General features: G+C 51.6%; 1 protein-coding gene across 7 annotated transcripts in view; it reads left to right on the top strand.

Annotated features, from left to right (window-relative positions):
- The window catches only part of PKNOX2 (PBX/knotted 1 homeobox 2), a 307,718-nt gene extending 287,733 nt beyond the window's left edge, over nucleotides 1-19,985 (top strand). For all 7 annotated transcript variants that reach the window (XM_046016851.1, XM_046016855.1, XM_046016857.1 and 4 more), the window contains 3 exons: nucleotides 15,786-15,862; nucleotides 16,664-16,842; nucleotides 17,807-19,985. In XM_046016851.1, coding sequence (XP_045872807.1) covers nucleotides 15,786-15,862; nucleotides 16,664-16,842; nucleotides 17,807-18,033 — 483 coding nt within the window. In that variant the 3' untranslated portion in view covers nucleotides 18,034-19,985. The remainder of the gene's footprint in view (nucleotides 1-15,785; nucleotides 15,863-16,663; nucleotides 16,843-17,806) is intronic.
- Nucleotides 19,986-22,528: the final 2,543 nt, after the last annotated feature.

The raw sequence follows: 22,528 nt of genomic DNA, 5'->3' as shown, positions 1-22,528 counted from the left end.
TGAGGACAGACATGTTCTGAAGAGAGCTACGGACTGGGCAAGGGTTTCACGGATGGGGTGAGATTCTGGGTGCCAGGACTGCAGTTGCTACAGGTGGCCACGTGCTCTCCTGCCCTTCTGGGGAAGAAAATGTGGATCCTCAGCCCAGGCTCTTCTGTTCCCTGGAGTCCTCACCATGGGGGTAGCAGCGGATGTGTGTCCCCTTTTCCCTGTCCCTCTGATCAGAGTGGCCACATGGGGCACCATGCTGGGGGGGCCGGTGGCTGCGACCGTCAGGTCTAGAGGAGCAGCCCAGGGAGAAATCTCCTTCCTCACACAACCAGCCCAGCTCTGGTACAGAACAACTGACTGCTTTCATGAGCCTCTTTGGCCACTCCGTGAAAGGGCTACAGAGCCTTGGGTTTAAGCATAATGTCGATTAAGAGCCTGCTGTGTGCACTAACACAATAGCCGTGACATGCTGTGTGCAGTGTTAGTTGGACAGACAGGACTGTGGTTGATTGTCAGGAATGAATTCAAAACTATAATCCCCTAGCATCATCCAAGAGCTGCAGCAACAAATGAAGGCCAATGGCCATGTCTAGGCTGATTGTGAAAGGTGTGCGTGCATGCGTGTGTGTGTGTGCGCGCACGCACGCGCAAACGCGCACCCACACCTCTGTGCGCCCAGGGTTGGGAGGTAGATTCTGGAAGTACCAGCAAGCTTCAAGCAGTCTGCGAGGTCTTGAGGTCTTGGCCTGGCATGGAGGTGCCAAGTTAGATAAAAAACAAACACCAGGAGACTATCTTGGCCTTGAGATAGAACCAGGCATAAGGGAAACTCTTTTCTTCAGAGGGGAGTGAATTCAAACGGGTCATGGAAATTAATCATTTGGTCAATCAACAGCCCTTTATTTGAAGTGGGAGTACCTCTAGACATCATGGAGCCTGAGCCTGGGTTGTGGTTCTCCAATACGGGCATCTTAGGGACTCCGGCCCAGAAGCGCTAGGCCTTCTATTCACCCAGTGAATAGTAAGAACTGTCCTGTGGTGACCGATGTGGGGCTGGGGCTCTGCCTCTCCCCCTACATGTCCATCCCCCCAGCTCTAGAGTGTTGGGGCCACCCCAGGGCTTGCTGAGGAAGCCACTTTGAGAGCACCACCTAGAGAACAAGGAGGAACCTCTTTTGAGAGAGGGGGCTGGAAGGCCTAGGGTCAAGGTGAGGGGAAGAGGTCAGAGCCTAGTGATGAAGCCCGGGAGCCAGGGCCAGCGCCATCCTCAGGCCTCTTGAGAGCAGCTCTGACTCAGTGGCTGACGATGGGGGCAGGGATGGCCAGGCCTCCTGCCTGTTGTGGTTTTCCACACTGTCAGAGAGCTGCAGTGGGTCTGCAAGCCAGGTGTCTGTGCTACTTGGGAAGAGGGACTCCCTGAGGAAGGATCTGTCTCATGCACTGGTGCATCACACCCAAGATGGCGGCAGCCACTGCTCTGCTCCCCATGTCCCCCTTCCCCTCAGCCCCCCACCATAGGTCCAGAGCTGGCTGCACACACCGCAGCGTGGTGATGTGTGACCCCCAGACCGGGGGTGTGCTAGAAAGCTCACAGGGTCCTCAGGCGGCCAAACCTAAGCTCCAATCTAGACTTTACCTCTAACTCTGAAACCTGGACACACTCACGTCTTGGGAAGAAAACCAGGAAGCAATTCAGTAATTGCCAAGGCCCTGGCACATTGAGGTGCTTAATAAATGTTGGTGCCCCATCCTTCCTGCCCTGCCTCACCCACCCCATGCACTTTTGACTGATGTGAACACACTCCCAACCTCACTTCTGAGGGAGAGCAAAGGTTAGGAGGGAGAGGAGGCTGCCTGACCAATTCCCCTACACACTAGCCCAGTCACCCAGGCCAGCACCCAGAACTGACCCCCATCACCTGAGCCAGGACTCCTGCCTCAGCTACCTGCCTCTCCCTATTTGCATCTCCCCCCGATGTAAGTCTGAGCCTGAGACTGGAGGGTCATCTTATCAGCCCCTCCTAATTGTCTCCCCTCTGACCTTGGACTTCAAAGTTCACAGGCTCCCCTCTTGCCCCCTTCCGGCTGAGCATCCCTCTATAGCTTAAGGTCATTTCTTTCCACTCATGGCCACTACCCCCTGGACCAGGGATGGCAGAGGAAGGTAGAGGTGGAGAAGACGGGTGGAGGGAGTCACTGAGCACAAAGCAGAGAAGGAAAGATCCAGATGATCTCTACAAAAGGGACCAGAAACCATGGCGAGGGCTTGCTGAAAAGCATGAGTAAGACTTTCTGCTCACACCCTCCCAGGCCTGGACCCTCTCCAGCTCAGAGTGCACTCAGTGCGGATACTATTAATAAAGCACTTAACATTGGCAAAAGTCCTCCCCCACTTAATGCCTTCCTCACAGCGGCCATCATGAGAGCACAAGGGAGTGACCCCCAGGCCTTTAAAAAAAATCACAACTCAGAACTTGAGGACTGGGGAAGGAAGGGTCTCTGGAGAAGTCTAGGCTCTAGGGACACAGCCTGGCACAGCTATCCTCTGCAGGCCCAGCCTGGGCCATGGATCAGTCTGGCTACCCAGATCTCAGTGGGCACACAGGCCCCCAAGCCCCAGCTCAGGAGAGGCTCTGAAGACTGGGTAACAAGGGCACAGCGAAAAGAAGCTAGGCGTCGGAGCCAGATGGACAGGAGTACAAACTGAGGCCCCGCCACCAGCCATGCAATCTCTCTGAGTGGATTTCTTTGAAAAAAGATAATACCCGTTTCCCACGCTTATAAAAATTAAATGAGAGAAACTGTATGAAGAGCGAAGCCTGGTACACAGGCACATGTAAGAAACGCGAACCCTCTTTGAACTGTCTAGAAACGTGGACTAAGAGCAAGTTTTTAAGAATCAGGCACACAGGTTGTGAGGATTAGAGGTGGATGCCCGATCTGTTGTTCTGATCTGGAACACCTACTGATTTTTACCATCATTTGATTCTAAAAACATACTGACGGGTACTGTTGCTTACCTGATCTGCGTATGTATGTCTGTGTTAAACATACATGTCTCATAGCTCTGACTCAACTGTAAATTGCTCCAGAATAGGAGTCATACGTTATACCTCTTACGGGGGCCCTAAAGATTTGATTCCCAAAGTGTGTACCTTTATAGGACGTTATAGGTGTTGCTGTCAAGATGGGGTGAAAGAGCTTGGGAAAATCTGACTTATACAAAATTCAGCTCAGTTCTGGATTCTTAGTGTACTAGGGGCATTGTGAATTCGCAGGAGGGGGCATGGTTGGAAGCTTTCCCCAGACATATTCGATTACACGAGGCCCCCTCCCCTACCTTGCTTTCACTGTGTCTTTGAGGAACAACTCTGAGACTGCAGCTCTTAAGAACTCTAACTCTGCAGTAATGCCGTATGGGCATAAAGTAGCTGTTCAGTTTTAGAGAGAAAGGGTAGAAAATGTTTGAAAAAGGACAGATTTCACTATCCAGTGGATGTTCTCCTATCCAATCCCATGCACTGGGGAGAACCCACGTGTTGATTGGCCAATTGGAAAAGTCGGTTAAAGAAAGAAAAAGCCCTTATAAAGATAGATTTTATTTTAATTTAGAAGGTACACGTATATATTGATTCGCTAATGTCTTGATACAGGGCCAAGATCTTTTTCTGATGAGAGGTTGTCCTTTTACTTGCACAAACCTCTCCTATAATAGAACATCTATAAATTCCATCTTTATTTAACATAGGATAAGAAATTTCAAGTCTGGGAAGTAATCTGGCTGTGGGGATCTTTCTAGATTTTTGTTATGTATTCCAGCCGCTTACCTTTGTCCCAGTGATCTCACTACATGGCATTGTTAAGGAAGTCAGAGTCTCAAATCTTTCCAGAGCATTTCACTTAGTTTTCTTAGCAAGAATAACTTTCTTGTGGCACTTACATTTTATTGGTTTACAGAATAGTTAAATTACATCATTACACTAACACATGTAACTGGCATAAACCAGTCTGGATACAAACACTGCCGACTTCCTGATACACAGATAAATGGTGTAAGGACCATTCTGCACGGTTGCCTGTCTATCTCGAGCATCTGGGACGACGTGAACAGCAGTTTCCATGGCTTGCGGAAGAAACAGAAAGCATTGTAAATCTATAGTCTCAGCTGGTAGAGACTGTTCATTCAAACTTTTGTAGTGAATACTAGTCGTTCCTGTTGTCTTCTTTCCCTCGGGGACCGGTTAGTATTCTTTGATTCCTTTCGTCCTGTGTCTGAGGCTTCTTGTCATTTCCACTGTTGTGTGGCATTAGCAGCTACAGACATGGATTCTGATGACAGAATGCTCCTGAGATGGGACTTAAACCCCAGAGCCTTTTTGTTGTTAGGCTACAGCGAGGTTAGGAAGGTTTCATCCATTAGCTGCTTGCTACGGGGTCCCTGAAGAATCCCATGGTATTTTTTTGCTGTTGCCTTTTGGCTGAAAGAGGCCAGTCTCCTGCTGGAAGCAATCACTCCACAGCAAATGCAGGCTGGGGGGAACTCCAGCAGAGGGTCCTGTCCACGGAGGATGGAGGGAGAGGACTGCTCTTCCTGCCCAGCTTCTGCCCCCAGCCCCTCTGCTCCAGACCCCAGCGCCCCTCCCCCTGGCTGGTTATTCTTCTCGTTTCCACCCAGAAGAGGGCTGTTCTCTGTGCCACTGTCACCAAAGCACGGGAGCAACATTACAGAATATTCTCTGCATGTGGTGAGATCCCAAAGAGGAAACCAAGCCCCAGCAGGCCCACCCACACATCGAAGGAGCCACGCCCTCATCAGCCACTGTGGCGGGCCCGATTCATGCTGAGCATCTTCGGGCATCATCTCATGTAATCCACCCAACCAGCATGGGGGCTGGCTATATTTGTTGATTTGAGAGAGAGAGAGAAAGATCATGAGCAAGGGGGAAGGGTAGAGGGAGAAGCGGATTCCCCACTGAGGAGGGAGCCCAGTGTGGGTAGGACTCAATCCCAGGACTCTGGGATCATAACCTGAGCCAAAGGCAGACACTTAACAGACTGAGTCACCCAGGGCCCTGCTATCCTCATTTTACCAGTAACAAAACTAGACTCAAAGAAGGGAACATGTTCCCCAACATCTCATGGGATTTGAACCCAAGTCTGTGGCTCCTCTAGGCTCTAGTTCCTCACCCATGAGGCTATAGTCCCTCCGCATTGACCCAAGAAACCAGATCATCTCTCGGCTCCCACATAAAGTCTAGGTGAAGCAAAGGGGACCCCTGGCTCTCAGCGGATGCTGTCAGTGGAGGCTGGCTGTGGAGACACAGAGCCCTGTCCTGGGAGAAGGGCAGGAGAGCTACATGCCATGCTAGTTTTCAGATTCACTGAGGCAGCCTCACCATCCCTTCATTCCCTCTCCCTTCTCCAACGCTCACATCCACAGTCCTGGGGTGGCACCCAGCCAGCGTCACTGTTGGACCCTGCTCGCTGCCACCCCACCCCACCCTGTGTGCGAGGCGGCTGCTCTCCCACCCGGCCATGTGCAGCTGAGGGCCTGCTTCCAGGGCCCTCGTATGAACTCTGCGGCTGTCACAGAAGCCAAGTGCCCAAAATGTACCAGGGGCCTTCCCTCTCTTGACTTTTTTTTAATCGAACTAGAATTCACATACCTCCATTCACCCTTTGTAACTAAAGTCAGAAGGTTTTCCGTATGTTTAGCGTTGTGCAGCCATCCCTATCATTGAATTTCAGAATATTTTCATCACTGGAAGAAATTCTGTTACCCATTAGCTATCACTGCCCCGCCCCTAGAAACCAGGAATCGACTTTGGGTCTCATCGGATTTGCCAATTTCAGATCTTTCACAGGAATGGGATTTTATCACACGTGGTCCTCTGTGAGTGGCTCCTCTCACTCCACATGAGGCTTCCAAGGTTCATTGTGTCGTAACATACATCGGTGCTTCCTTCTGCTTCGTGGCAGAACAGGATCCCACTGCATGGACAGACCACCCTTGGTTTATCCACTCATCATCTGGGGCGCACGTTTGGGTTGTTTTCTACTTTTCGGCTTCCAAGTAACGCTCCTATGAACATTCCTGCGCTCCACCTGATCTGAGCCTGTCCAGATCTGAGCGCATCTTTGTCAGATTTCTAGCTCTTCTCACCCAGGGCACTGGACCCTCACATGCTGGGCTCCTCCCCGCTGGGGGACACAGGCTGCCACACACCCGGTACAGCGTGTGCCCTGCCCGTGGGCTCCCTGCCAAGGAGGGTGTGTGGACGTGAAATCCAGCTGGTTGCTTCTGTGCCTTGGTGTAAATCTTCAGTGACTCAACAAACACTCTCTGTGTGTCCCGCTTGCCACCTTCCCTGTGCCTAGCATTCTACTAAGCCCCAAAGACGTACACATCGATCCTTGTCAGAGACACACTTATGGGATCCATCTCCAGCTGGCTTAGAAATGGTGATGTCTCTTACAGTGGGTGCTCTACAGAAGGGGCCTGGTACAGGGAGGCAGGCCCTGGATTTGAGCGTTGCACACCTTCTTACCTAGCCAGGGGACCGGGGCACGTTGCTGGGTCTCATCAGATCTCAGTCATCTCTGCTCTAAAATGGGAATCACGATATCTAGTCCACAGCACTGTTGTGAGGATGGAATGAGATGAGCGTGAAAGTACTTTGTCCTGATCCAAACACAGCTGCTGTTGCAAATGCCTCTCGTCTCACTCCAGGAGTCCCCCTAATCCACCCTGTCTCAGGAAAAGCTGAGAGAAATCTTGACACTTCTAGGGAATCTGTGGCGAAAAGTAAGAAAACTTGAAAAGCAAAAAAATAGCTCAGAGAGACTTAGACCATTTTTGTTCCAGAATATCTTGCCTGCTACTTTTTCCTTCAACTTTGTCATACGATCTGAAATTCCACTCATCAGAGATCCACTTCAAAGTATCCAATCCCTGTCAAAAACAGACGCCAATGGAAAGGCCGAGATGCCATCTTTCATTCACAGCTTAGTATGAATTAGTTCCAAAGCTTACTTTTTACTCCCACTCAGCTAAGATCAGCTTCACGGGAAGAGTGCCAGTGCTTGTTAGCGGTAGCAAATGAAGATTAGAATATTTTTTAACACAGCATTTTGAAGAGGCAAACCAGAATGGGGCGCCAGGGGAAAGGTTTCTAGCAATTGTTCTTCCCCTCTTCAAGGCCCCTGACCTTTAAGACTCTGATGAAAGTTTTATCTACATCATCACGAATATAGTTTTAAGAGATTTGACCCTAAAGTCCTAGCAGCCAGAGGCCTCAAATTCAGAAAGCTGACTGCAGGGTCACATGACGGCCCTGGGGCTCTGAGAAGAGGTGCTGAGAAGTGGCAGCAGGGCTCAGGAAAAGGCAAGAGGACGAAGTCTGTGCTCTCCCACCTCAGAATTTCCTCAAGTCTAGACCGCCCCCTGAAATTAGAGCAAGATCGGTTTTTTTATCCCTGAGTCCTATAAGCTCCTTTCCACCAGAACATAGATCTTTAAATCAGCCTCTGGGGGCTAGCCTGGAAAGCTAGCTATTAAAGAAATCACTTGTTTCTATGGGAAAATGGGATCTAAGTCCCAAATGCTGTATCTGTCCACTAACACCTAAGTTGTGGGTATGACAGGATTCCAGCACTCGAGGGACTGATAATTTAATTGGGGAAACAAATTACACACGTAAACCAGGAGTGGTCAGCCCATGTTCTAATCCAGCATTAGCAGGGGCGTACACGCTCAAGGGGTCCAAGAATGGAGGAAGTAGCACAGGTGAGAGAAGTTTGCCTCCACGTGCTGGTCAGACACATCCAGACTAGCGTGTCTGGGACTGAACATCGCATTTCAAAAGGTGCTTTGAGAAGTCATGTCCAGAGAAGAGCAGTCAGAGTAGGGAAATGTCTGTTCAAATGACTCGTAATGGGAAACAGGTCATATGATGAATGGTTAAGGGGACTGGGGATGTTCGGTCCGTAGAAAAGATTTGTTTCTCTAGGGCCAGCATGGTATAGTATAAGGAACGAGGGTTTTGGAGGCCGACAGACCTGAGACTGATCCCAGCTCCATTTTTTTTTTTTTTTTTTTTTTTACTTTATGACCTTGAACCGGTCAACTGGCATCTCTGATGTTAATTTCCTCTTCATAAAGTAGAGATAATGGTACCCACCTATAGCAAAGATGATCAATAATACTTTAAAAAGCGCAGTGCCTGACAGATGGTCTAGCCCAGAGGTGGAGCAGACCTGGTTAAAAAGATACGGGGGGTATGAGTCTTGGCTCTGCCACTCACTGCTTAGACAACCTGGAGCCAGTTCCTTAACCCTTCTGGGCTTGGTTTTCTCATGTGTAAAATGTGAATAATGATGCTTGTTTTGTAGGTGCCTGGAAAATTCAGTGAGGTATTTTGACAGAGTACTCGGTGAATATTGTTAAGTATTCAAAGTTAGCCAAGGGCATCTGGGTGGCTCAGTGGGTTAAGCCTCTGCCTTCGGCTTGGGTCATGGTCTCGGGGTCCTGGGATCGAGGCCCATGTCGGGCTCTCTGCTCGGAGGGGAGCCTGCTTCCTCCTCTGTCTCTGCTGCCTGCTTGTGATCTCTCTCTCTCTCTCTGCCTGCCTCTCTGCCTGCCTCTCTGCCTGCTTGTGATCTCTCTCTCTGTGTCAGATAAACAAATAAAATCTTTAAAAGAAAAATCAAAGTTAGCCAAAAATTGGCATCCAGTAAGTGGTTGGAACTCTTGTCATGAAGTAAGAGGCAGTGCTGTCGACTTCTGTGTGAAGGGCAGTCTAGGCTCTCTGGCTGTTTGAGTAAGGGGAAGATTTGAGTCCAGGAGAAAGACTTTCCCAACCATCAGCAAAAGGGCTGCCATGCGGTACACTGGCCCCGCAGTGCCACGCTTCTGCACCTTCTTCAGGATGGCACGCCCAGAAAATGATAGAAACCAACCATACCACTTGCAGCTGGAGACCAGCTGGCAGACTCCCACTGAACCACCCTGGCACTGTCTCTGCACATCTGTAACTGGTTTGGGGGCATCAGTGAAAGTGCTGGTATCAAGGACACCAGCCCAGTGTGAAAGCTGGCCTCGGGGACTTCCAGGGCTCTGGGCATGATTGAGGTCTTGCCTTAAAGAATCCTTGCACGGGATGCTGATGCACAAAGTTAGGGTTTAATGGAGGAGCTGGGATCTGGGCCAGGTCTGGCAGGGAGTCTAGGATTTAGGATGGAGTAGGAAGAGAAGAACGAGTTGTCTGGATGAGAATTCTTTCCTGATTGACTATCAGTAGCCTTGTCTGGCCCGTGATGGTCGCTGACCAAAGAGACAGCCCCTTCCTCCTAGGGTCATGAGCGTGAAATACTCCTCTCCTCTTCTTCTCCTCCCTGGAGCCTGGGGAACTGTGTGGCTCTGTGCCATGCCACAGCTGTTGTCTCTCCCCTGCTGCTCAGGCATCTGTACCTGTAGAGCTTTGGTGGAAGGTACACCGGGACCTGGAAGTCAGGCTGACCATGGCTTGGCTGCATTCTCCCTTCTGTGCCAGAGAAACAGGAGATCTTGGATTCCTGCCTGTGATGTGAAACTGTTTTCTTCCACCCACCCTTCACTACAGGGACAAAGAGAGAACAGACCCCTGGAAGCTGCCCTAAACTCCCCAGGACAGATGGAGACTGCTGGAAGCCGTAGTCCCAGGGTGTGGGCCACACTGACTGCTTGAGCAGCAGAGAGTCCCAGGGAAGGAGGGAGATTGGTGGTCTCCATCAAAGATGGGGCCTTGTTGACAATTGGTTGATCAGTTGCAAGGCTGGATAGAGCTGGTCTGAGAAGACAGGGGCTGTGGGAGGCCATTAGCTTGCCCTGAGCCCCAGGACACTCCACAGGCGCCTGCAGCTCCCAAAGATTCTACCTGAAAAATGGCCAGCAGAGATTTACAATTTCCAGCATCCCCCCAAGAAGCCTAAGACCCAGACTAGGGGAAAACACCCCATCATATGCACACAGAGCTGGAGTAGACCCAGAATCCAGGAAATAAAACCATTTGAAAGAAGGAGCACATCTCTCCGTGCGCAGAAGGAACTGCTGAGGGCTTTCGCCATCTGTCAGAAAAACAACCTGTGGCTTTCACAGAGAGGGAGCCACGTGTGCCACGCAGCAGATTTATTTTATGTATTGATTTATTGAACAAACACAGAGTGCCAGGCACTGTTCTAAGCACCTTTCAGATATTAACTCATTGAAACCGTATTACCATCTCAGGGTAGGTGGAATTATTTTCCCCATTTTACAGAAGATGAACCCCAGTAATGAGCTCAAAGTCTTGAGAGGGTGAGCGACCAGTATTCAAAGCCTGACAGCCTGGCTCTGGAGTTCATGTTCTTCCCCCCTTCTTACTGTGCTGCCCTGAAGACTCCTCTAGAAAGCTGCCCAGTGTGCCTCCATAAACCCTAAGTACCCCAGTCTCTTTCCCACAAACATGCATGGAACAGTCACTTGCAGGAAAGTCCCTTTTAGCAAGTAGGGCAGCCTAATTCCAGGTAGAATCCCAGGGAGTTGAGTCACTGATGCTCCCCACCCTGTCCCACTCATCTTCACTCACAAAGGCCCACAGCGAATGGTGACAACCACCACTTACCCACTTAGGTACCTGTGATCATCCATTCCTTGAATATATACTGAACAATTACCAGGCATTTTCTTTGGCACTGATGAGGTGGGGGTGGAAAGAAAGGTGGGGGTCCTTTTTCTCAAAAACATGCAGCATGTCTGGTTGGGTGACAGCTAAACAAATCATCCATGTAGCATATGGAACCCTATGGGGTAAGCACTCCAGCTCATAGGAGAGGTGTCCCGGTGGGCACGAGGCACTGGGGGCAGGTTAGGAAGGACCAGTCTTGCTTGCTACAGCATGAAGGATGGATTGAAATAGAGAACAGAGGGAGGGAGAATAGTTCCAAGATTGCAGGAGGGTGAAAAATAGGAAGGCGGTAAATTTTTTACAATAGAAAACTATGCAGAAATGAAAATGAATAAGTACAGAAACACCAAACAAATGTAGATTAGTCTCACACCAATACTTCAGAGTGAAATCCTGTGTGCTAATGGATTCCATTTATATAGGGTCCAAACACCAGGGAAAAGTAAACTATATTGTTTAAGGATGTAACATAGATAGGAAAACTACAAAGAAAAGAAAGAAAGTAATTTCCATAAAAAACAGGTTATTTTCGGGGAGGATATCTTTGAGGGTAATGATTGAGAAGGGGCACAAAGGGGGCTTTGGGTGCTGGTAGTATCTTATTTTTTGACCTGGATGGTGGTCCCACTTGTGATTAATAGATAATAGATAAAACTACATATTTTCTTTGGACCTTTCTGTGCAGGTACAATTGTAAAGGGGAGGGGAGTAAAAAGGAGCAATGAAAGAATGAAAGGTCTGCACGAGGTGCATGATAATAAGAAAGAAGAGTTCTTCTGGTGATTTACTGGGTTTCTCTCTGCTCTAAAAGGCTCATTTTTCCCCATTTACCATCTGTGAAATCAGGGTGCACCCTGCCATCGATGGCATCTCAGATGTGATAAAATGGTTGTTTCAGGACTCCTCACCATGCCAGCTGCCTCCATCGGGTTGGTGTCTGACCTCCCCAGAGCAAGGCCAGGCCCACAGAGTTGGGGCTGCTGCAGGGTGCGTGCCCACAGTTGGTCAGGAGCGAGAAGGGAAGAGGGCTGTCTTTGACGCCAGTGCAGTGGGGGCCCGGGGAAGGAAAGCTGGCTTCTGCTTCCCCTGTGCCCCATCCCTCCATGACTGGCCAGCCTCGTGGTCACCTGCCTGCACCAGGAGGAGGAAGGATAGTCTCAGGTGGGCTCAGGGTGAAGAAAGGAGCAGGGGACCCAGGAACCAGCCCTGGCCACACTTCTTCCAGAGCCAGCTCCCCAGGTGGAACTCACCCTTCATCTGAAAGATGTCTTCAGCTTCAGTTTAGGGCAGGGGAGACCTAAACTAGGAAGCCACAAAGCAAGGTGTCAGAAAGCGTTTAGGTCAGATTTCGGAGGAACTTCCTGATGGCAGCTGGGCCATCACGGAACACCTCCTCTGTGTAAACGCTGCAGTTCCCTTCTCTAGAGACTGCACAGTTGGCTCTGTGATGTCTGTGATGTCATCTACTCTGGGAGGCTTTGCTACATTGTCCAGAGGGAGTTCGTGAAGCACACACACTTTACCTGCATACCTCATTAGATCAGCCCCCAAGCCCAAGAGGTACGTGCTGTTCTGCTATTTCCCTTTTAAGGCCAAGGAAACTGAGGATAGGAGATGTAGAACAACAAATCGCCAAGCTCCCAGAGCTGGTGAGTGGTGGGGCTGTGTGTGTGCAGGACTTGACCTCTCCTGAGGCCGTGTACTTGACCACCAGGCAGCTCTGCATAGTTATATAAGGCTCCAAGCCTGTCCTGAGAAGGATCTGTCATTTTCTGGTTCATTCTATATCTCTTGTTCTGGAAGGATTATCTGCTTCCAGAGAGTGGCTGCCTGCTTCCCTCCTGACTCCAGAGGAGCTCTTCCAAGTAGTGGCCAGAGAGTGGCTACTATGGCTTGATGGCTTACCGTGATCTCACTTGATTCCTCCTCCCGTCCTTGGCCCTGAGCCTTTCCAATTGTGCTAAAAGGAGCACTGACCAAATCAAGGTCTGTCCAGGGGCCAGACTCTATTTTGACTCTGTCCTCAGGAATCATCTGGTCTGAGGCGTGTACAAGCTCGACTGCTCCTAGGAGCACTCAGATGTGGTGCCAGGAATGTTCTGGCCAACACACCTGTCCTCAGAGCCGGGCCAAAGCTGCCACTCACCCCCACGGCCTCCACCATGTGCCTCCTAAGATGCCAGTTGCAGGCGGGTTGGGTGGTGGCGTTTGGGCGGTGGGAGGAGAAGAGGCTTATAACTCTCTCCATAAGAGGACAGCCAGCTGCCTTGCCCGACCCCACCTCCCACACTCTCCATCCAGTGGGGGCCCGTTAACCTCTGAATTTATACCCTCCACTCAGAAGGGAGGGCTGTACCGGGAGCCTCCTTGGAGGAGGCTGAAGGATTTCCTTCCCTGAAGGTCTTTAAGAGTGGAAGAGACGTGGTCTGGTTGGCTTCAGCGTAAGTCTTGGCACAATGCTCCTGCCTGGAAAGCCCATCCCCACCTTTGCTGGGACGGCCCGGCCATTCTTCGAAGGCCAGCTGAAGTACCACCTCGCTCAGGAAGTCCTCCCTGACCAGTCGGCGCACTTTCTACCACCCAAGGGAACAGACACACTGCCCATTAAAGAGGGTTTCTTCCCCCTTTGTCTGCAGCCTTCTCTCTAAGCTGTGAGCTGTCATAGCCACGAATCTTCCACCTGCCAGCAGCCAGGAGGCAGCCTCTTCCCCTCCCCCGTCAGCTGATGAGCCATGTGCTCTGCTCGGGAAACAAGGCGGCCGTCTCCTGCTTGTATCCGTTCCCTCACGTGGTCCATACCCAACACACCGACCATCTACTCTGCCTGGGCTGAGCACTGGAGATCCTATGTCTGCTAAGACCGGGTTCCCGCCTGAGAGCAACTCCCCAGTCTTGTAGGGAGACCTCTTACCATATAGCGGGCTGAATGCCATTATTCAAACACAGCCGTGACGGACTCTGCCCCAGAACTTGGGAAATGGCTCACAGAGGATTTGATCTGTGGCAGGTCTTCCAGAAGCTCAGAGACACACACAGTGGGAAAGTGGGGGAAAGAGCATTGCAGCAGAGGGAATGACAGATGTGAAGACAAGAAGGCACGAAAGGGCCCAGTGCAGCCCAGGAAGGCCAGATGGTTGCCATATTTTTGCTGTGTTCATGGACCCAGTGGCCATAGATGGGGGGCTGCCTGGCTCCTCACAGCTAGGGAAATTGGAACTCCATGGAGCCAGAAAACAGGGCTTGGGCCCCACCCCTTGCCCAGAAGGTGTCAGAAGTAGATAGCCCCTGTGCCTCTGCGCCTTGGGGCCTGCGATCCCGCTTCCCAGCCTCCCTCTGTTCCTTTCCAGTTAGGGAGAAATTGGCTCCCGTGACATTGATGTGTTTTCCTGCTTGTTAGAATCTTAATGTATGAATCACAAGGCCCAGCTGCCCTGGCATGGTGGTCAGGGTCAGAGGTGTGAATTAGAACAACACATGATCCTAACGGCTTCGGTCAGGGGGTGCTGGGGCCCGCTGCAGAGGTTACTTGCCTTTGTCACTGATAATGAGAACACTTCCAAGGCTGTTGCTCTCACGCTCGTTCCTTAGCCTGAAGCACCTTGCCCACATCATCCCATAATAATAGCACGAAGAGCCATCTCCTCGTGAGCACGTTATGAGTACAATTTCATTTCATCACTAGGGCAACTTTATGATGTAAGCCTAAGGGACATGCCTGAGATCTCATAGCATATCATGACCGAGCCAGAATCTGAGTCCTAGTCTCTGGGACTTTGGAAGCCCAAGGAGCTCTTTCTAACACCCCCTCAGTCACGAGGAATATCCCTGGCTAGAGGAGGCTGGACAGCTTGGCCCTCTGCCCTAGGAGTCTACAGACCTCCCCTCGCTTCAAGGCAAGGCTCCCACCCACTCTGACCCTCATCACCTCTTCACCACATGCCTGCTGGGTGTGAGGTGTGGGTGCAGGGACCTGGAGAAGACACAGAGACCCAGTTACCATGCAGCTCACCACCCAGTGGGACCCAAAAGAACCCCTATTCCACCACCACCCAAAACTTTCCCATTCTTAATGTGACCTGTGCAACCTTCCCCACACTCTGGCCAACCCATTTCTCCTTCTAACCTTCTCTAGAGCCCATTACCCAAACTACCCAACCTTTGCTTTGTTTCTGCTTTCTTTCATTCAGGAGTCATTTGCATGTCATTTGCATGTGGAAGGCACTGGGGATACATTAATAAGACGAATTAATAAGACATGGTCTCTGCCCTCATGAAGCACAGTCTAAGAGCGGGAGACAAGGCTGTCATCAGTGCAGGGACTGAAGTGCCCTGGGACACCCCTTCCTCCCGCACCCCCGCAAAGACACGGACTCAGTCTTACAAACGGCAAGAACTGAGTTCCAAGCTGGAGCCAGCCCCTGGGGGAACACCAGAGAAGTTACTCGGTTTCTTCAGCTGTAAAGTGGGAATAACAATACTTAACCTGCCTACCTTATCAAATGTGAGCAATGTGTTTTGTTAAATGAAATTAAGTGCATGACAATCTCTCCTAGGTTGCCGAGGATTCTACAACTAGTAGTTACCGTTCTATTCATCTTCGTCTCCTGGGATGCCAGCATAAATCTGGGCACAGAGTAGATATTCAGTAAATTTCAGTCAATTTAAATTGAATTGGTTTAGATACCCCCATGTACCACCTTCTGATAGTCCTGTAGGCTTTGGGGGCCATTGTCAACCTAATACTAACGATGCTTGACCTGCCTGCTGGGGGTTGGCTGGGAGGACAAAGGATGTGAAAGTGCGTTGGAAGCTATCAATATTGAGCTCTACTGACTCTTGGGAAACCCATGTTGTCCCTCATCTTGGAGGGGGGCCCAGTGTTCTTGACTGTGGAGCCACAGACATGGGACAGCCTCCCCCAGGCCCTAGTTCCATTACTTTTGGGAAACAAACATTGTACTTTCGCGGAGTTAGGCTCCTAAACCGCTGGGCTGCCTGGATTAGGATAGCGCCTGTGATGTAGACATGGTCTCTAGGGCGACCAGGCCACCATGTGCCCACCCTGCATTAGCCCTTCACCTCTCATTTCAGCATCCCTACCCCACGGAGGATGAGAAGAGGCAGATTGCGGCCCAGACAAACCTCACCCTCTTGCAAGTAAATAACTGGTGAGTTATCACCCCAAAGGCTCTCAGATCCGAGGGCCAGCAGGGGAAAGAGACAGCCTAGCCCAGCCCCTCTACCACAGCAGTCTTCCCCTTTGGGCTAGAAACAGAAAGCTAGAATCAACCCAACCTCCTAGAGCTTCATCTGCAGCTTCTTAGCGCCCTCTGCTGGGAGGTTGTGTCAGGAACATCACTGGAAGCTGGCTGAATGAAAAGCCTGGCCCCACCTGCAGGGCAGACACACACAGGAATGCAGACTGCCAAGGTCTGGAGGAGCCCCCGGTGGTCATCTGGTCTACCCACCACCTCAGTGAACAGAAGAACTACAATGTTCTGCAAAGCCTGGGTGGGAAGGAGGAGGGAGAGTTGGCTCTTCTGACTTCACAGCATGTTTTCCCCTTCTGTGTGTCTGGCTGGGCTGTCACAGAAATCTCAGAGAGCAGGGTCTGGTTGGGTGAGGGTAGACCCAAGATTTGGGGCCCCTGATCTGAGCCCTGGGCCCTGGAATGAAGTCAGAGTTCAGTGCTTCTTAGGGGTCCCTACTTCCTCTGTTCAATCCTGATGAGTCCTGAGTAAAGATTTCTGACCCTCCTCATGCGTCCCTCCCCTGCTGCTTTGTGGTAACCAAGCTCCAGGCGTTTCTCCCAGCTGGGCTTTCACCCCCTAGACGGGCCCCCAGTCTGTTCTGTACAGTGGGTCAGCTGCTGAGAGTCTGGAAGCAGCTCTCACTCCCTGCACATGTGTACACACACCGCACAGCCTCAGGGGGGTACTAACCAGGTCCCTACCTTTACCCCTGGGCAGGTTCATCAACGCCCGGAGGCGCATCCTGCAGCCCATGCTCGATGCCAGCAACCCAGACCCTGCCCCTAAAGCCAAGAAGATCAAGTCGCAGCACCGGCCCACCCAAAGATTCTGGCCCAACTCCATTGCTGCGGGCGTGCTGCAACAGCAGGGCGGCGCCCCGGGGACAAACCCCGACGGTAAGAACGGGGCGCGGGGGAACTGTGGCCTGGCGCTGTGGGAGGACCTCCTGGACAGGCCCCACGAAGACGCCAGGGCTGAGCAGCCACCTGCCTACGTGGCAGTGGCAGCTCGGTCACACTCATGTTCTCCTTCCAAGGATGTGCGCGGGCCTGAAAGAAGGGGATGCTTTTGCATATATTTTCACAAGCCCAAAAGCAACCTCACAAAGACGAGTGGGAGTCCGTGGTCATCTGAGTCAGTGACTGCTCAGCAGAGCCCCCTCCTCACTCCCACACCCGCCCGAAGTTCCGGCGCGCCCGTCAGGTCTGCCCAGCTCCCCCAGAGCCAGGGCCATCTATAAATACCGAAGCAGGCAGCTGGCTTGTGAACGGAGGCCAGGAAGAGCTTTGTTTTCCCAGCTTCTCCATCACACCCTCCACATACACTTTCCTAATTGCCGGTCGCCTGGTGCACAATGAATAATTCACTGAGCCAGACATTTTATAGCTTGGCACGTGAAGACAGCTGTGTGTGGGAAGTGGAGGTGTGCGTGTGCACGTACATACCTCCGCGTGCATCTCTGCGGCTGCGTTCGGCTTCTCCGTGCTGGGCAGTTGCCGTGTCCGCTGTAGCACATTCTGAGCTACATGGACCAAGGGGAGAATCCCAACTCCATCATGCCTGTCACCTTGAGCTGATGCCTTAACCATCTGAGACTCAGTTTCTTCCTCTTTAGAATGGGGACAATAACTCCCACCATACAGATTTGTTGGAAAGTCCAAATATGTAACGTCCCATAGACGCTGCCCGGGGGTGGTAACTGGGAGCACCACTTCTTGGGAAGGGGCCGGGGGGCCTGACAAACGTGTGGATGGGCGACTTCACACCTGGGAACTGTCGACCACTCCATGAGCCAGTCCCCGCCACTCTACCCGACACCGAGGTTCCCGAGCCTGACCCTTGCCTTCTTCTCTCGCGTAGGTTCCATCAGCTTGGACAACCTGCAGTCCCTGTCCTCAGACAATGCCACCATGGCCATGCAGCAGGCCATGATGGCCGCACACGACGACTCGTTGGATGGGACAGAAGAGGAGGACGAGGATGAGATGGAAGAGGAGGAGGAGGAGGAGCTGGAGGAGGAGGCCGATGAGCTTCAGACAACAAATGTCAGCGACCTGGGCTTGGAACACAGTGACTCCCTGGAATAGTTGGCAGCCCAGATGGCACTGGTCACCGAGCAGGACAGGAGTGTCGTCAGGAAGGCTCCAGGGTGGGGGGGTGGGGGGCACAGGCAGGCAGCACCAAGGAAGTTGGGCCCTAGCTTCCCCAAATCAGTAGCTTGAAGAAATGCTGAGGAGACCCCCGCTCCTTCCCAACTCCCAGGCTTCCGTGAGCGCCCCCGCCCCACTTCCCTAGACCTGCAGAGGACTCCGTTTGCGGGGCCGGCCAAGCAGCCTACACGGAAAGGCAGGAGTGAGAGTTGGACTCACGAATCCCTGAGGACAGATGGCACCCATGCCCCTGCCCAAACTGAAGGACTTGAGATGTTTACAAGCCCTGCACTGTGAGGCGGATCGGTGCTGTTCAGAGTGAGCCTCGCCAGGGGCAGATTCAGGAGGAAAGGGAGATTCAAGGGGGTCTGGGTTCCACCCCCATGAGGTTCTCAGCTCCTCGACAGACATTCAAGGGCAAGAGCCTAGACTCATCACTAATGGCTGTAGCAGAGAGGGAGGCCCTGAGGCATCACATCTTGCAGATTGGAGTGGGACCCAGGCCCCCGAGGGCTGTCGCTCATTCCTCCAAGGACCTGTCTCAGGCACGAGCAACCATGGACTTGGAAGAGGGGGCAGGAGCCCCCACAGCCACCTTCTCTCTCTCTCTCTCCCCTGGAAAGGAATGGTAAGCTGGCAAGGCTCGGATCGTAGGGCGTTAAGAGGAATCCCTTCCCCTGGGTGGGTTCCAGGACCCAAGGAGATGGCAGAACCTGAGCTAGGAGCCATATCAAGGTGACTTTGGGGACCACAGCCATCCCTAGGTGGTCACAGAACTCAGCTCCTGTAGCAACAGGACAATGGTGTCTTATCCCAGATGTTCCAGCCCTCAAATGGAGCTCCTCAGATGTCCTGGCCCTCAGCCCCCCATGGCCGTCCCCCTGCTCCTGGACTGGCAGAGCAGCCCCCATTCTCTCTTCATTCTATCCTTCAGAGAAGGCAGAAGAAAACATTGGAAAGAAGCATCCAGTCCAGTGGGAAGCCAGGGGTTGGAGAAGGTGCTACATCCCTCTTCCCATCAGTATCCAAAGTGTGGGCAAGGGCCCAGAGAAATGGCGCCCCACCCCCACACTCCTCGATGATCTCCCCCGAACCACGACACACAGCACTGGAGGAACTGGGGCTCCCTCGAGGAGGAGGCTTGCCACCACCTGCCCTGACTCCCACCTCCCACCCCAACTTCCAGGCCCCCATGATTGGCACCCCTCCTCCCCTCCCACCCTTGGCTGTGAATGACAGGACTGCTCACACGTGTGTTCTCCATTGGATTTAATTTAATGGACTTGCAGTTTCATTTGTAAATCGTGCATTGGCCATCTCCTTCAGTGGCAGGATGCGAGTGGCCACCTGGCTCAAGCTGAGGGGAACCTCAGGGCCTTCTGGGGCTCCCCCTCCCCCACCTGGTTGCGGTGGAGCAAAAGGATGGTCGCTCTCCTGAGGTCTCCCTGAAATGAATGTATTTCTCCCCCAAAAGAGCTGATATTTAATGTTTTAATAGGGATTTTTGAGAAACAAATAACCTTATTTATAATCTGGGTGATCCAATCATTTTTTACTCCCTTTTGATGCCATAAGTAGAGGAAAGTCTAGCTTTTTTGGCGTGAGACTTTTGCAATGTGCAGTGGGATAAAATACATTTCCTTTTCTGGTTCATTTTTCTTGTTCTCTCTATTTCTCTGTCTCTGTCTCTCTCTCTCACACACACACACTCTCTCTCCTTCCACTTCGAACAGCAACCCACCGCACACAGGCGCACCTGCACGCGCGTCCACACGTCCTCTTCCCAGCCCTCCACCGCCTAATGTTATGCAACCTCCTTCCGATGTATCCACCAAACCAGTACTGAATGTGGCCGAGAAGTTTTCAGTAAATCTTATTACCTACCATCATTCTGGTGCTCAATTCTTTTTCCGTGGTTAGTGGTTAGTGGGACCTTGGGCCGGAGAAAATTTGGAGGCCTCAGCCTACCTCTTGTTGAACTGACTACCCATGGAAGGCAACAAGGTAGAAGGCTCTCTGAGTGACCTCAGTTTACCTGTCTGGGCAGGAAGACAGCCACGTTTGGCACACACACTGCATACGTGTCTGGCTCAAAGACAAAGAGATTAGGGGGAGGAGCCCGGAGGACACTCTGCACTGCCCTCTCCTGGCAATTCTGCCCCATAGCAGCAGCACGCTCAGAATGTGGCACCATACTCTACCTCCCTCAGAGGCCTTTGCTTCTCCAGGCTGCATCCTAGGCTCCAAGGGTTTTTCATCCTCAAAGCTGGTGGCACCATTGCCCCTCCCCCAGCCCTCCTATGTCCACCCAGGGCCCAGGAATCAGGAAGGAGAGGAAGTCCTGTCTGCCGCTTTTAATGTAGAGCTGTGTCCAGAGACGAGCCTGCCCTCCGAACCCCAGGGCTCAGCACTGTATTCCCAGGGGGACAAGTGGAAATTTAGGTACAACCTTTCTTATTAATTTCAGCCCAGAGTTGTCCAGGGCATCGGTTTTGGAGCAGGAGGGGGTGTTCCTTGCTCACATTCACGAAGCCTGGGGACTCTGCACTTACATGTGGACACCCTCCAGTCAGGCTGAAGGCTGGGAAGGGAGTGCTCACATGGGCAAAATGGGCCTACACACAGCCCTGATGCCTGATCCCTAGGTCACCGCTGTCAGAGAGCCCAAACCTCCGGTCCTACCCGGAGAGACTGCAGAGACCCTGCCTCTAGGCAGTGAGAAAGTCTCAAGGCCCATGATACAGTAGAGCCCCACTTCCCAGAGCCGGGAAACCAGCAGGCTTTCAAAGAAGTGTTTTCCAAGGAAGACGCTGTTAAAAAGACATGCCATTAAAAAAAGAAAAAAAAAAATCTACGGCCAAATTAATCTAGGATGAACTGTATATTCTATTTTGCTGGTGGAGTTTCATAAGGCACATTAGTATAATAAAGGCTCTGAGGAGTCCTGCGGGAAGAAACCTGTTTGTTTATCCCGTTCTCCATACTGGCCTTTTTTTCCCCAAGTAATATCAATTCCAATTTTACTGGTATCCACAGAACACATTGTACGTAGCACTATTCTACGAAACTACAGAGTAGCCTGCCGCAGCCTCCCCCACCCCTTCCTCAGTCGTTCTGCCAGCTTTTCAACCATGGGACCACTGGAAAAGGGGTTTCCCAAATCATTTGAGATGCGGCTGGTGCCCCCTCTCTCCACCCATGACCAAGCCCTATCCAACCCAGGGAGAAGATGTGTCACAATGCCACAATCCCCGAGGAAGTAAGAGAAAAGGGACAATGCAGGATGAGGCTGGGTGCTGGTGTCGGGACCCTGGAAACCGCACCAGACGACTTCTGGCGCCAACCCTATCCCAGCAGGGCAGAACTTTCAGGCTGGAAGGTTCCTGCTCCTGGGAGCCAATGGCCAGAGCTACACTGCCTCGACCAAGAGACCCCTCTGCTGCCTTGGACACGGCCAGGTGAGGGCAATGGCTTGGTCACACTCACTCATTCATCTGAAGTGTATTTGCTGAGCACCGACTCTGTCTCAGGCAACTTCCAATACAGAGGCTGCAACTGTGATCAGCAAAGACAAAGTTTTTGTCTTCAGAGAGTTCACACATCCTAGTAGAACACTGAAGAATGTGTGCTGGTAACATCCCCCTAATGGTTAAAATATGACCTCATCCTGGGATGAGCTCAAACTTGATCGTTCAGAGTTGCAAACAAGATTCTCGGGTCCAATGTGGCGTTCATTGGAGCCAAATTCAACTCCCAGACATGTTTTGTTTGCACCAATATTGTTTCTAAAGCTTTTTGTACCAACATTTAAAAGCTACAGAATTGCAACTCGGGACCTATATTACTACACAGCCACAGCAGGGCAGGAGAAAATCATTGCTACCTCTTCCGTTCGGACGCGCTCTCCAGGCTATCACAACATTGCCTATGCATGCGGTCTCCCCAACACGGACACTGAGTCCCACTTGCCACGGTTTTATGAGGTTGTCACTGTTTGGTTGGCGTGTGGGTTAGTTATGCTCCCCACTCCCTTTTATTTTTTTCCTTTTTTTTTTTTTTAACTTTACTTCCAATATCTACACTCTTGCTTTTAAGAAAGAAACTATTTCTCTCTACCCCCTGCTCCATCAAGCATGAGAAGACAAAACAGTCCAAGAGGTTCTGCCTTCGGGGGAAAAAAAAATCCAAGAGAACCTGTCTGTGGAAGGGAAAATACTCCTACCTCTCATTGCCAAGTGTGCCTGTGTCCCGCATCAGACATCTTCACTCCTGTTACCTGCCTACCCGCCCTCTGCAGGCAAATGCTAACCCTGAGGCATAAAACCTACCAGGGTTGCATGTTAGACATGCAGATTCAGTCCCCTAACCAACTTTTTCCCAGACTCCAAGGCAAGATGCCTGAGGACTTTGGGAAACATTGTTCTCAGAAAGT

The sequence above is a fragment of the Meles meles genome, chromosome 8 (assembly GCF_922984935.1).
Source record: "Meles meles chromosome 8, mMelMel3.1 paternal haplotype, whole genome shotgun sequence".
Classification (NCBI taxonomy): domain Eukaryota; kingdom Metazoa; phylum Chordata; class Mammalia; order Carnivora; family Mustelidae; genus Meles; species Meles meles.
The sequence above is the reverse complement of the archived record's forward strand: the minus strand, read 5'-3'. Positions and strand labels throughout refer to the sequence as shown.